The sequence below is a fragment of the Coturnix japonica genome, unplaced genomic scaffold (assembly GCF_054131305.1).
Source record: "Coturnix japonica strain WE unplaced genomic scaffold, WE-NBRP24 Scf042, whole genome shotgun sequence".
NCBI classification, from domain to species: domain Eukaryota; kingdom Metazoa; phylum Chordata; class Aves; order Galliformes; family Phasianidae; genus Coturnix; species Coturnix japonica.
Genome location: NW_028188945.1, coordinates 2,718,485 through 2,732,763, shown reverse-complemented (window position 1 = coordinate 2,732,763; position 14,279 = coordinate 2,718,485). Strand labels below are relative to the sequence as shown.

Below are 14,279 nucleotides of genomic sequence, written 5' to 3'. Positions count from 1 at the left end.
AGCAGGCTGCTCTGCTGGCAGCTGCCATCTGCGCTGAGGCTTGCTGTGTTTGTGTGTTGGGGGCTGCATTCACAGTGTTCTTCCATGAACCAGGTGCTTTTCTGCACCTCCTGCTGGATGGTTGGATGGCCATACCATTTTCTAACAGTATTTCTGCAGCTCTTTCTTGGGTAGCCATCCCCTTTAGGCGTGCTTGCTGTCAGTCGAAAGATCCCCAGTTGGCACAGACTGTCCTTGTTGTATATTCTCAACTTTCTTCACCACTCAGACCTCCAATAAAACTCCATTTTCCCATTCCTGCAGCAAAGGTAGACAATAAGCAGTCATTCACAGAAGAGTTTGGGATGCACTTAATGCCTCTTGTTGTCAGTTTGTTTCCCTTCTTGCCAACCTACAGACTTTCCCCATTGGTCACAGGTGGATCGAAACACAATATACACTCCTAAGGGAGAAACAGGCTTATATTTGTTGATATAATAGGGATATGCTGTAGTGATTTAGTAGTGACAAACAGGATTGGAGGTGGCTGGATACACTTGGTTATTTACTGCATAGAGGGTAGGGATACACACACACCTACAGGTGGCACTCCCATCGAGTCACGAGGCTCAGAGTAGTTCCCCTTTCTTTCTCGTGTCTTTAGACCACAGAGGTAAGGTGCTAGTGATTGCGGAATCAAACTCTATAATCCAGAGATGGGTTATAAAGCAGGTATGTTTATTCCAGTGTTGTGCAGTGCCGGGTGCAAGGGGGATAGCTCCAACCAAACTTGCACACCGATTTGTTAAATCGTGACATAGATATAGGTACATCTAATACATAGTCAATGAGTTCTCGAAATTCTGATACATATTCAATAGTTCTTTAGCATGCAGACCCCCCTCTTGTTATCGCCCATCTTATCAGGGAGATGCAACTCCTCTTCTGATATTTAAACTTCTAATCCTCTCCTCCCCAGGTGTCTCAGGGAGATCTCACTTCTTATCTGCATCCTTCCTGCTCTCCCAGAGCCATTGTCTCCATTCCTTGTTATTCTATCTAGATCATTCCTTTTCCCACCTACAAACTACATATAACTATCTCCCTCTAGCCCCCCTTTGTTCTAAATTCCACCAGAGCCTCTGTTTCTTGCATCGCTGTTCACTAGGATGTGGCTGGATCCTCTCCTAGTCCCAAGCGTGCTCAAGGGTTTGTGTGGAAGGAATCATACCTGCACAGTCCCTCTAAGGCTGAACCTTAGAGAACACAAGAAAGCTCCAAAGTAACCACAGGTGTCTTACAGAAAGTCTGTTTTGAGAAGGAGTCTTGACGTCAAGCTGCAAGGTATCTCTGTGCAGGTGTGAGCTGCAGAGACAGCCCTGCTTGAGGGCGGTCCTGCAGTGTAGCCTGCTGCTGTGCAGCAGAGCTGGAGGGGCACTTGGGCTGCTCCCTGATTTGGGGTAAGATGGCTGCCTCCTTGCCTTGCTTTCTCTTTAGTCCCCGGCTCAGTCTCGGCTGTTGAACTAAGTGTCAGCTACCAGTTGTTTCAGCCTCCCAGTTTGAGACAGCTTTGTGACGGTTCATCTCTTTGAGCCAGACTGTTTCCTGTGCTGCAGCTCATTGTCTTCCTCTGCAAGGCCAGGCAGCGCCCTGCAGAAGGGCTGAGCTGGGACTGGGACTGCTGCATTCCCTCACAGCTCCCCTGCCATTTCTCTTCTCCCTGCAGGCTCCAGTTCAACTTCTGCCTTCCAGCTGTTATCATCCCAGCCTGCAGGAGAGCAGCAAATGGCTGCAACACATCTAGCTGAGGTAGGGGTTGGGGAAGCAGGCAGGAGAGGCCAAATGGCCAGGGATGTGAATGCAGGGGAAGAGGGAGATGCCCTCACGCAGCATGTGTGTGCTGGGGACAGAGAAACGGCTGGGATGGGAGGTTCTGTCCTGTGCGAGCTGTTTGTCTGGGCCTTGGCTGTTCCCAGCAAGGTGCTTCTTTGCTTGCAGGAGCCCGTGAGCTTTGAGGAGGTGGCCGTGTATTTCAGCAGGGAGGAGTGGGCGCTGCTGGACCCTGCGCAGCGAGCGCTCTACCGGGACGTGATGCTGGAGACGTACCAGTGCGTGGCCTCGCTGGGTGAGAGCTTGTCTGCCTTTCCTCCTCGTTAGGGCACCTTTGGCTGTGCAGAATGAGCCTCTGCAAGCTGGGCCTTGGATAATGGCCATGCAGCTACATATTGACTAACACCACAGTGCCAGCAAGAAAGGAGATACTGAGAAGCATGAGTTTCAGAAGGGATTAGTATGCACGGCACTCTGATCAAAGCTGCAGAGTCAGTGCTGGCAAGCAGGCATCAGCCAGGAGGGAGAAAACCAGCCCTTGTGTTGTGTGTTGCATGGTGCCACCAGCTCCAACTCACAGATGACTCCCTGGTTTCTGCTTTGGAATTTAGGATTTTCCATGCAATTGCCATCAACATTTTGATGCCTTGACCACTGGTAGATTGTAAGAAAATAAATAAGCTGTTGTAAGTTTAATTTGAAAGCAAAAATACCCCTTCATAATGTTGAGAGATGTCAAAGCATTCTTTGCTCCAAGGGAAGCTGTAGCTGCGATGTCATACAGGCCCAAATAGTGGTTTCTCCTTGGGGAGGGAGACAGAGTGAGCTGTTGAACAGGCACTGTGCCAGAATGAGGGAAATGCTCTCTTGTTCCCTGTTTCTCTCCCTGAAGCTCCATTTCCAGGCCCCAAGCCCATGCTGATCTCCCTGCTCGAAGGAGGGGAAGACCCTTGGATCCCAGATTTGCGTAGCCCGGAGGCCATGCCAGGAGACATCATCGCAGGTGAGGTGATGGAGGGAAGGGGAATGTTGGGGCTGTAAGAGCCTTCTCTGCCTGTGTTTTTATTTTGGGCACCGTGTGCTATTGCTGCATTTTCTCTGTCATCCAGCAGCTGATGGGATCAAAAATACAAAGGAGGTTCTGCAGAGAAGTTGTGTAGCAGATAGACAGTGGGATCGCATCTATGTGGAAGAAGTCAGAAGGGATGCCCATGAAGGCCTGCAGCAAGGTCAGGGTGAGCACATCAAGAAGCCCCTGGGAAAGCGTCTGGGAATGACATTGAGGAAGCCAGTGGACTTCACCATAGGTCCAAAGCAGCCTGAGGAAACCAGGAGCAAGGATGCGTGCCAGATGAAAAAGCAGAATCCGTGCGCTGAGTGTGAGAAAAGCTTTAAAACAGATTCCAGCATCACTAACCACCAGTGCATGCACTCAGCAAAGAGGCATTACGAGTTCTGTGATTCTGCAGAGAGCATGAAATGGAGAGTCCATCCAACTGGCCAGCAGTGCATGTACACAGGAGAGAGAGCCTCCGAGTGCTCTGACTGTGGAAAGAATTTCACGGACAGTGGGAGCCTCACTTCCCAGCAGTGTATCCACAGAAGAGAGAGACTGTACAAATGCGCTGAGCGTGGGAAGAGCTTTAAAGGTAGTTCTCAACACAAAAGACACCAACGTGTCCACAGAGGAGAGAGACAATATAAGTGCCTTGAATGTGGGAAGAGCTTCAAAAGCAGTTCCAACCTGACCAACCACCATCGTGTCCACACAGGAGAGAGACCATTTAAGTGCACTGAGTGTGGGAAGAGGTTCAAAAGGCATCCTAATTTGGAGCGCCACCATCGTGTCCACACAGCAGAGAGACCATTTAATTGCACTGAGTGTGGGAAGAGCTTCAAAAGGAGTTCTGATTTGAGGCGCCACCATCGTGTCCACACAGGAGAGAGACCATTTAAGTGCCTTGAGTGTGGGAAGAGCTTCAAAGACAGTTCCAAACTTACCTACCACCATTGCATCCACACAGGAGAGAGACCATTTAAGTGCACTGAGTGTGGGAAGAGCTTCAAATGCAATTACGCCCTTACCTACCACCATCGTGTCCACACAGGAGAGAGACCATTTAAGTGCAGTGAGTGTGGGAAGAGCTTCAATCGCAGATATGAATTAAAGCTGCACCATCGTATCCATACAGGAATGAGACCGTATAAGTGCATGGAGTGTGGTAAAAGCTTTAGAAACAGTCGCAGCCTCAGCTACCACCATCGCGTCCACACAGGAGTGAGACCATATAAGTGCTCTGATTGTGGGAAGAGCTTCAACAGCTGTTCTGTTTTGAAGCGCTACCAGCGCATCCACACTGGAGTGAAACCGTTTCAGTGTCCTGAGTGTGGGAAGAGCTTCATCAGCAAGTCTGTTTTGAAGTGGCACCAGCGCATCCATACAGGAGAGAAACCCTATACGTGTCCTGAGTGTGGGAAGAGCTTCAGAGGCAGCTCTGAATTGAAGAAGCACCAGAATGTCCACTCGGGAGACAAACCCTTTAAATGTCCTGAGTGTGGGAAAAGCTTCAGATGGAGTTCTGATTTGAAGCGCCACCAGCGCATCCACACAGGAGAGAAACCCTCTAAGAGTCCTGAGTGAGGGAAGAGCTTTAAAAGGTGTTCTAAGCTGATGCTGCATCAGAGCATGCACATGGAAAAGAGTCCCTTAATGTGTCCTGAGTGTGCTAAGAGCTTCAAAGGGAGTTCTGAACTGAAGATGCATTAGAGCATCCACACAGGACAGTGTCACAATGTTATCTAGAACAGTCTATGTCTGTGACGGGGGGCTAGCAGGCCTTTGGGCTCCCCGCCCCCCAAAAATGGGAAGGGAAAAGGGGTAGGGAGATGGGAACTGGCTCAGGGAAACAAACAGAGCAGCAGCAACGATCTAAGGAGGAAGACTTACCTTACTAACTATGATGTCGGGATGCAAGATTACACAATATAATACAGTCTAATTGAAACTGAGGTCCTCTGGGATGTGTAGTTCTTCTTCTCTGTGCTCCACGTGATGTTATGATGTGGAATACACATAGTGAAGAAATTACCAAACCTTGACATTCCACCCCTTATCTACATTGCTACATCATGCTTGAAAGACATACATATATACAAATAAACAAAAATTAAAATGCATTATACACACAGGTCTATATACAAATATACCCAAAGAATTACTGACTGCACTCCCCCAACATCAAATTTCCTTGTGGTACACATTGAACATCCCCATCTTTCTTCATCACCCACCAAGTGCACCCAGGTCTCTGGGCAAAAACAGTTCTACATGGACAGGTTTGCACTTTCCAGAGGCTGGAAGGACCCAAACAGCTTTTCCCAACACGTTCTTTACATGTACTACAGGGATCTTATCTCTCTCTACAGTATGCATGGGGCTGGATTGGCTAGGATCATCACAATTAACAATTAAATCCTCTAGTATTGACAAACCAAGTGGCTTCTGACCAATGCTTCTCCTAGTGCTTCAGTGTTCCACCATCCATTGCTTTCAGCATAGTTTTCTACAACCCATTGTATCGTTCAATTTTACCAGAAGCTGGTGCATGGTAGGGAATTTGATAAACCCACTGTATTTATAAGGGAATGTTTGAAATGTGTCCCATTATCAGACTCAGTTCCTCTTGGGGTGCCATGTTGCCACAGGACTTGCTTCTCTAGACTCAGTATGGTGTTTCAGGTGGTAGTATGGGTACTGTGTATGTGTCAAGCCACCCAGTGGTTGCCTTCACCATGGTAATCACGTAACACTTAGCATTGTGAGATCTTGCAAGGTGATATAATCAACCTGCCACTGCTCTCCGTATTTAACCTTCTGCCATCGTCCTTCCTCTCAGAGAGGTTTCATCCTTTTGTCTTGTTTAATTATGGCATGTTTCACAGTCATGAATAACCTGCGCAATAGCATCCATAGTTAAGTCCACCCCTCGGTCTCTGGCACACTTATATGTCACATCTCTTCCCTGATGGCCCGAGGTCTCATGGGCCCATTGAGCTAGAAATAATTCACCCTTATTCTGCCAGTCCAAGTCTACTTGAGCCACCTCAATTCTGGCAGCTTAATAGACCTGATGGTTGTTTTGTTGTTCTTCAGTAGCCCGGCTCTTCGGCAAATGCACATCCACATGGTGCACCTTTACAACCATATTTTTTATTTGGGCAGCAATGTCTTTTCACAGTCCAGCAGCCCTAATAAGTTTACCCCTCCGCTGCCAGTTATTTTGTTCCCACTGCTGTAAGCACCCCCATATGGTATTTGCCACCATCCATTAGTCAGTATAAAGATACAGCATTGGCCACCTCTCCCATTCAGCAACATCTAAGGCCAGCTGGACAGCCTTTACCTCTGCAAACTGACTTGATTCTCCTTTACCTTCAGTGGCCTCTGCAACCTGTCATGGTAGTTCGTTGTATAGTGGGGCCTCTTTAGCACGTGATACCTCTTCTGCAGCTGATGCTCCTAACTTTTTACTTTCAGGCCAGTCCATGATCACCTCTAGGATCCCTGGAAGGCTGAGGTTCCCCATCTGAGCTCATTGTGTAATCATCACAATCCACTTGCTCCAGGTGGCATCAGTAGCACGATGGGTGGAGGGAACCTCTCCTTTGTACATCCAGTTCAGCACTGACAGTCAAGGTGCCAGAAGGAGCTGCGTTTCAGTACCAACTACTTCGGAAGCAACCTGAATACCCTCATACGCAGCTAAGATCTCCTTCTCAGTTGGAGTGTAGCACTCTTCGGACTCCTTGTATGCTCAACTCCAAAATCCCAGTGGTCAGCCTCAGGTCTCTCCTGAGGCTCTTTGCCACAAACTTCGAGTGGGACCTTTCTCTCCAGCACCAGCAATGTAAAAGATGTTCTTTACATCCTGTCCCATCCATACTGGCCCAGGGCCACGGCACGGGCTATCTCTTGTTTAATCTGTTCAAACCCTTCTGCTGTTCAGGGCCCCATATAAAATCATTCTTCTTCTAGGTCACCTGATAAAGGGGGCTTACAATGAGGCTGTTGTTTGGAACGTGCATCCTCCAAAAGCCTCACTACACCCAGGAAAGACTGTCTCTTTCTTGCTAGTTGGTAGAGACATGGCAGTCATTTTGTCGATCACATTTGTTGGGATGTTTCGACATCCATCCTGCCACTTTATCCCTAGGAACTGAATTTCCTGGGCAGGCCCTTTTACTTTGCTTCGCTTAATAGCAAAGCCAGCTTGTAGAAGAATTTGGATTATTTGCTGTCCTTTTGTGAAAACGTCCTCTGCTGTATCGCCCCTCACAATAATGTCATCAATGTACTGCAGGTGTTCAGGAGCACCACCCTGTTCCAATACAGATTGGACCAACCCATGGCAAATGGTTGGGCTGTGTTTCCACCCCTGGGGCAAACGGTTCCAAGTATACTGAATGCCCCTCCAGGTGAAGGCAAACTGTGGCCTACATTCTGCGGCCAAAGGAATGGAGAAGGCGGCATTAGCAATGTCAGTGGTGGCATACCATTTGGCTGCTTTTGACTCCAGCTCGTACTGGAGTTCCAACATGTCCGGCACAGCAGCACTCAGTGGCGGTGTGACCTCATTCAGGCCACGGTAGTCTACCGTCAGCCTCCATTCTCCACTGGCTTTATGCACTGGCCATATGGGGCTGTTAAAAGGTGAGTGAGTTTTGCTGATCACTCCCTGATTCTCCAGCTGGCGAGTCAAATCATGAATGGGGAGCAAGGAATCCCTGTTAGTGTGGTACTGACTTGCGGAATCAAACTCTATAATCCAGAGATGGGTTATAAAGCAGGTATGTTTATTCCAGCGTCGCGCAGCGCCGGGTGCAAGGGGGAGAGCTCCTCCAAACTTGCACACCGTAAGGAGAAAAGTGTGTTACAGTTATAGGTCAAGCTAATACATAATCAATAGTCTCCTCCTCAGTTTGATTACATATTCATTACATTCCCTATGGCCCCGTTCCCCGCAACCCCATTCCCTCATTCCCCCTGACCCCATTCCCCGTGACCCTTGCCAATGTTTTGGGGTGAAATTCTTCTTCTGTTTTCTTCTTGGTGTTATCTGCTGTTATTGTTCTCCCATGTCGGCATCATCTTGCCCAGGGGGGGGTCCTAATCCTTGTCAGAGGTCTCCGGACAGTTTCTTCTTATCTTTATTGCCCTCTTCTCTGGCTTTATTTTGACTAAGTGTCTGTAATTCCCCCTTTCCCTGCACTTTTAAATGTACAGTTACCCTTTGTCTTGGTTTTTGTGAAGTTCCCCTTTCCCTTTCTATAGCAAAGTGTTACCTTACCACCATTTTGAGGCTTTGCTCACTCTTCAATTCCCCCCTTTTCTTTAATCTAGCAGGCTTTTACCTGCTAGATTCTTAATGGGTCTCAAAATAGGCTCCGCTCTCTACCTTTTGTCTCAGCTCATGTCTCTTCCAAACCTCGTATTCCCTTCCAGTACCTTGGTACAGACACAAAAGGCATCTTATAACAACACAAGTAAAACACACCAAGAGTAGCAAGGTGATGCAGGCTAAGAAAAACTGTTTTAGTCATCCTAAATTTGGCAACTAGTAAGTTTATCCCATGGTCCAGAGAAAACTATTCCCCAATTGGTGTTATCCCTGCCTACTCCATGTTGCAATGCAACTTTGGATAAACAGGATACCTCCTCTTGGATTGTCCATCAGGCATCTGCAGCAGCATCCTCAATTGTTTCTAAGGTTACAGAAATTTTCATACAACGATACCCCCCTTTTCTTGGGAGTTCTGTGAAATCAATTTGCCACTGTTACCCTGGAAGGCCCTCTCCTGTGAGGCCCACTTGTGCCCTGTTCCTGGTACTGGGACTGTACTTTGTAGTGTTGGTTTGCCCAATATATTCTCTTATTTTCCCTTATAACCAATTTCCATAAAATACTAAAGGGCATAACAATGTGTCCATTTGGGCATGCACCCATCTGTCAGCTTGCTCTCTACCTTTCTAAATCATTAATTGGAATCCTGTTCTCTTTAGAATATTTTACAGGTTTTGACTTGGCTTCAGAGATTTTAAGTTTACCGTCTGGAATTGAAGCCCTCTTCAACTGCCTGTTCTGCCACCTGATCTATCATCTTATTTTCTGTTTCCTGTACAGTGTTACATTTCTGATGTCTTTTACAACATATAATAACCATTGGTAGATTTAAATCAGGCTGTTTTCCTTGTGTGTGAGCAATCCTTGCTCTTTTCAGATGGTACTATGAGCGTGTGGCACATATTTAGCATCTGTCCATATGATTAAAGCTCTTGTCAAGGCAGTTATTTCAGTCTTCTGAGGGGAAGTCCCCACAGCTGGTGGTTGTGCTTCGGTTACCTGCTCAGTAGCAGTTACTGCATGTCCTGCCTTACAGTCTCCTTGTCTCATAAAACTGCAGCTGCTGGTAAACCAGGCGTCTTCTGCATCTTCTAAGGGTTCGTCCTTCAGGTTCGACTGACTGGCTGGAATGTGCAGCTTCAGTTGATTCAAAGCAGTCATGTAATACTGGTTCTCCGGGAGTTCCGCTAAGGAAAGATACTGGGTTGACAATATTAGTCACAATTATTTCTACATCACCCTGCTCTACCAGGATGGCCTGGTATTTCAGGAATCTTTGGGGTGAGAGCCAATGAACTAATGTCCCCCTTTTGCCTCCAATACAGTAAACACTGTATGAGATATTAAAACTGGTGTCCTTTGGCCCAGTGTAGATTTATGGGCTTCTTGAATATTGAGCACTAGTGCAGCCACTGCCCTCAGGCACCATCCCTTACTCACTTCAAGCTGTTTGAGGTTTACCATCAGTCCGTAGCTGTGTATCCATGGTCGGCATCCTCCTGTCATTCCTGGGAACGTATGGAGTTCCTTGGCAGTTTGCAGCTCAGGGGTTTAGCAGATGGCTTCTTTCTTGGCAGTCCTTAAGGTTCAAAGTCCAGATGTAATTTCTGAGTTATTTGTGCTTTCTGTAAACCAAGAAACTCAGCAAACTCTCGGTCTATTGTACACAGTCCTTTTGTTGCTGTGGCATCCACATGCTCCAGTAAAGTTCCACCCTAGGATGGAGGATCCCAGGTCTCAGGCTCACGAGTTAACCAGTTCTCAAAAATCATTCAGCTGTTCTCACAACCCTGGGTAACACTGTCCAGGTTAACTGAGTTTCTTCTCCCTCTCTTAGGGCTTTCCTATTCAAAGGCAAATAACCTTAGGCTTCCTTTAGCCAAACCAGGCAGAAGAGACATCCCTCAAATCCAGAAGGTAAACTCCACCTATTCATTCCTTAACTTGGTTGATAAAGTGCATGGATTTTCCATCACTGAGTGTATCCATTCAACGATTCCATTACTTGCCCTCATGTCTTCTACCAAACTAAGGCACTTGCTATCTGAAAATTTAGCAAATTGGCAAAATTGGAGTTTTGTACTTGGATTCTCATTCAATTAGTAATTCAAACTCAAAAAATTATCTATTATTTCTTTTGTCCTTCTACAGTCACATATCCTCAAAGGGCACCACTTTACCCTGAGTGGGTGAGCTCTTGCTTTTAACTTGTATTTAGGGCTTAATTTTTGGCCCTGATGCCCACACCCCTAAGTGTGTCTTATTTGAGATTGCTGTGGCTCCTGGGGGTATAACATTGTTTTTCCCAGTTTGTGTTAATAGTCAGACTTACAATTCTTAATCAACCAATATTTTTTGACCCTTAGCTCCAGTTTTATTAAATTTCTTGCCAGGGTAACCTGACAGGTACAAGAATTCCTGTATTCCTACTTGTTTTCTTAGCTTATATTTAATTAATTCCAAAAGTAAGCTTTTTCTTGTTGGGCAGTAGCACCTACTAATGTTACAAAACCATCTATGGGTAGTAAGAAGTTCCCATATCCATCAGAAAATGAACTACTTTATCCTGCTTCCTTAGCTGCAGTTTCATCGGTGTATCTGCTAGGGTTAACTTCCCAAGTTCTCATTGTTCAGCTCTGCAATCAGAGACAATTCCTTCTCACTCAGCTTGGTCGGATTTCTCTACCAGTGTCCCATTGCAGTTTGCACGCTGCTTTCATTCCAGCGGGGCAGAGCCCTCCCTGGGCTCTTCAAGCCTCCCTCCCCCCCTTTCCTCGTGGGGGATCTTCTGGGTCCTATGGCCCTACTCTAGCACCACAACAGTAACAGCTGTTGTTATTTTCAGTTTCCTGAACATCTCTGATTCTCAATCAGGTGTTTGTTTTGTTTTCTTCTTATTGTACACCTCTCTTCAGACCTGACATCCCTGTTTTTATCTTTGCCTTCCTCAACCTGTGTCCTTCCCAAACTTTCTCACTTTCCAAACTCTAATCATTACATTTCACCTCCTCTCCAGAACCATCCAGTGCTACCCAGATTTCAGATTTCCCAGATCTCTGCACATGAAGGCTATTCTCACTTCCAGTGCCCTGTCCTCTCCACCTTCCCCTTTGCTGTTTACAGCAGCAGTCTCTGACCCTGGCTCCCTCTCCCACTCTGAGAGTTCTGATTGCAGGGGAACGATGCGGGGGGGTTGTTCTCATGCCAGCACAGATAAACTCACTTTCTCTTTAACCCTTTTTCCTCTGTACACTATTCCACTATTTGTACCCTCATTTACACTTCCACGTACCCTCAACAATACTTCCGTATGACATTAACAACTACACTTTCTTATACCAGCCAAACAATTTGTCCCATTCCCTTCAAAACCCACAAATCAAACAACACAGTTCTTCAGTTTCCATAAACACTCTTACTACCTTATAACTTTCCCTTAGCAATCCATATCGTTCAGTTATACACCTCTCGCCACAGAGCCAGCACTGACTGACCCACCTCCCTTACACCTCTTCGCAGGCAGAACACAGTATCACATAAATGGCTTGATACTCATTCCACACAGACATCCCTCTATATGTTCATTGTCCCTGTCCTCTAGCTTATACATCAACCACCACTGATTACAATATTTAATCAGGATTTTTTTTCGGCTCAGGGTTCCTCCTGGTTCCCCAGCGATATCTCGCCAATGTGCCAGTATACACCCCAGGGGTGAGCGCGCAGGGACCTCTTTGCTCTGTGATTTTCCCATCGTAACTTAATATAAACCACCGTATTCTTTTATAAGTAAAACCACTTCTGACACAACAGCATTGTTATGACTTATGACCACATACTTTAAAACAACCAGTAATTAATAATACAAAATAAACACGTATTAAAACAAAGACAAACAAGTATTGGAGACAACTTTCGCTTCGTCCGTCCCCGGCCGTTTCCCTCGCGGGAGGACAGAACCGCGGGTCGGGACTCCGCACTCGCCCCGCAGCTGTGCTGCGTCTCACTCACACCACACTCACACGACAATTCAAACACAACTACAATATATCATTTGTTAAGCTTAACCAAAGATGTTAAGAACACTGGTGCTAGTTGTTGACTTAGGTCACCTATATAGACAGCGCTGTACGATACCAATTATCCCAGGATTACCCAAATCACCCTGTACCAGAGAGCAGACAAGCTCTGCCCAATTAGCAATCACCTGAATGTGAGCAATAGCCCTTTTACCATGCGTACGACTTACTGGCCCCTTTGTAGGCACTCCCTAGGGAGTCCTCCTAACCCAGCCGGCAACCTAACCTAACCCGTGAGCTCACATCCCTGGGGGGGAGCACGCCGACTCCACTGTGCCCTGCGTAGGACGTCTCCTCACGACTTACAGGTCCCCCATTTCACATACCTGGTCCGCCGATAGATGGTTCTTGTCTGCTCCTGCAGTGATCAGATGAGGGAGGAGAGTCTTTCCGAGAAATCTCGGGGCGCGCCAAAGGCGTCCCCCTTCTCAGCTGGTCCTGCAGCCGAACAGAGAGAGTCCCATCTGGGGTGCCAAATTGACTTGCGGAATCAAACTCTATAATCCAGAGATGGGTTATAAAGCAGGTATGTTTATTCCAGCGTCGCGCAGCGCCGGGTGCAAGGGGGAGAGCTCCTCCAAACTTGCACACCGTAAGGAGAAAAGTGTGTTACAGTTATAGGTCAAGCTAATACATAATCAATAGTCTCCTCCTCAGTTTGATTACATATTCATTACATTCCCTATGGCCCCGTTCCCCGCAACCCCATTCCCTCATTCCCCCTGACCCCATTCCCCGTGACCCTTGCCGATGTTTTGGGGTGAAATTCTTCTTCTGTTTTCTTCTTGGTGTTATCTGCTGTTATTGTTCTCCCATGTCGGCATCATCTTGCCCAGGGGGGGGTCCTAATCCTTGTCAGAGGTCTCCGGACAGTTTCTTCTTATCTTTATTGCCCTCTTCTCTGGCTTTATTTTGACTAAGTGTCTGTAATTCCCCCTTTCCCTGCACTTTTAAATGTACAGTTACCCTTTGTCTTGGTTTTTGTGAAGTTCCCCTTTCCCTTTCTATAGCAAAGTGTTACCTTACCACCATTTTGAGGCTTTGCTCACTCTTCAATACTGCTGTCTGTGCACTGTCTTTGTAGCAATCGGTACCTGCTGCTCTTTTACTCGTAGCAGCCCAACAACAGATGGGTCCTCTGACAGGTCAGGCAAAACAGACAGCTTCTTAATGTCCATATCTACAGCAGCTATTCCAGAGGCCCATCAATACCCCTTCAGAAATTTGAAATGCCCCCTTCTGAGGTAATCAGTACCAGGTATACATGGAGCCCCTGGGCCAGTCACATTAGGATGCTATTGCCAGTCTTTTCCAGTGAGGCTTATTTCGGCCTTCAACACAGTCAGTTCTTGAGAGCCCCCAGTCACTCCAGAAATATGGATTGATTCTGTCCCTTCATGACTCGAGGGCATTAGAGTGCACTGTGCACCAGTATCCACCAGTGCATTATATTTCTGTGGTTCTGATGTGCCAGGCCATCAAATCCACAGAGTCCAATAAACTTTATTATCTCTCTCCCCGCCAAGACTGAGGGCAGGGCCCCTCTATTGGTTACCTGTGATGACCGGAGCAACTCCACTGGTGGTTGGTCTGTTTTGTAGTTCTCTCACCCGTGCTCGTAGTACAGGAGTAGGCAGGTCGTGCCACTTCCTCATGTCTTCTCCGTGGTCCCGTAGGTAGCACCACATGGAAACACGCTGTGCAATCTTACTGTTGTTCCTTGCTCGAGCTGGAAAGAACACGCGTCTAATAGCTGAGACTTTTGATGATACAGGTGAGGAGTAGGACTGGAATATTTTGATCAGGTCCTTCTCTAGACCTGGTGACCCATATGGAGACTGACCTTCATCAGTCGTTTCTGATACTACTACTCGACCATCACAATTAGTCGATGGAAATAGTTTCTTGTGCATTTCATCTATCAGTCTTCTACTCGTGAGATGGCAGAAACTGTGGTGCGTACTGGGGGGAGCTGCTCTTCATAGTTTTG

General features: G+C 46.9%; 1 protein-coding gene across 4 annotated transcripts; it reads left to right on the top strand.

The window, feature by feature from the left end:
* The first annotated feature begins 1,694 nt into the window (after positions 1–1,694).
* On the top strand, positions 1,695–4,818 carry LOC146752708 (uncharacterized). Of its 4 annotated transcripts, none has more exons than XM_085531384.1 (4): positions 1,695–1,788; positions 1,978–2,104; positions 2,702–2,812; positions 2,922–4,818. In XM_085531384.1, the coding sequence occupies exons 1-4, from the start codon at positions 1,765–1,767 to the stop codon at positions 4,448–4,450; spliced, it is 1,791 nt and encodes a 596-aa protein (XP_085387510.1). In that variant the 5' UTR covers positions 1,695–1,764; the 3' UTR covers positions 4,451–4,818. The 4 variants fall into 4 exon arrangements, with proteins under 4 accessions (XP_085387510.1, XP_085387509.1, XP_085387508.1 ...); XM_085531383.1 differs by having other exon boundaries at positions 2,919–4,818; XM_085531382.1 differs by lacking the exon at positions 1,695–1,788 and having other exon boundaries at positions 1,901–2,104.
* The last annotated feature ends 9,461 nt before the right edge of the window (positions 4,819–14,279 follow it).

Coding starts and splice junctions, on each gene's coding strand:
- LOC146752708 (XM_085531381.1), top strand. CDS start 1,903: ATGGGAGGTTCTGTCCTGTGCGAGCTGTTTGTCTGGGCCTTGGCTGTT. Junction 2,105..2,701: donor CCAGTGCGTGGCCTCGCTGG/GTGAGAGCTTGT, acceptor CTCTCCCTGAAG/CTCCATTTCCAGGCCCCAAG. Junction 2,813..2,918: donor GCCAGGAGACATCATCGCAG/GTGAGGTGATGG, acceptor TCTGTCATCCAG/CAGCTGATGGGATCAAAAAT.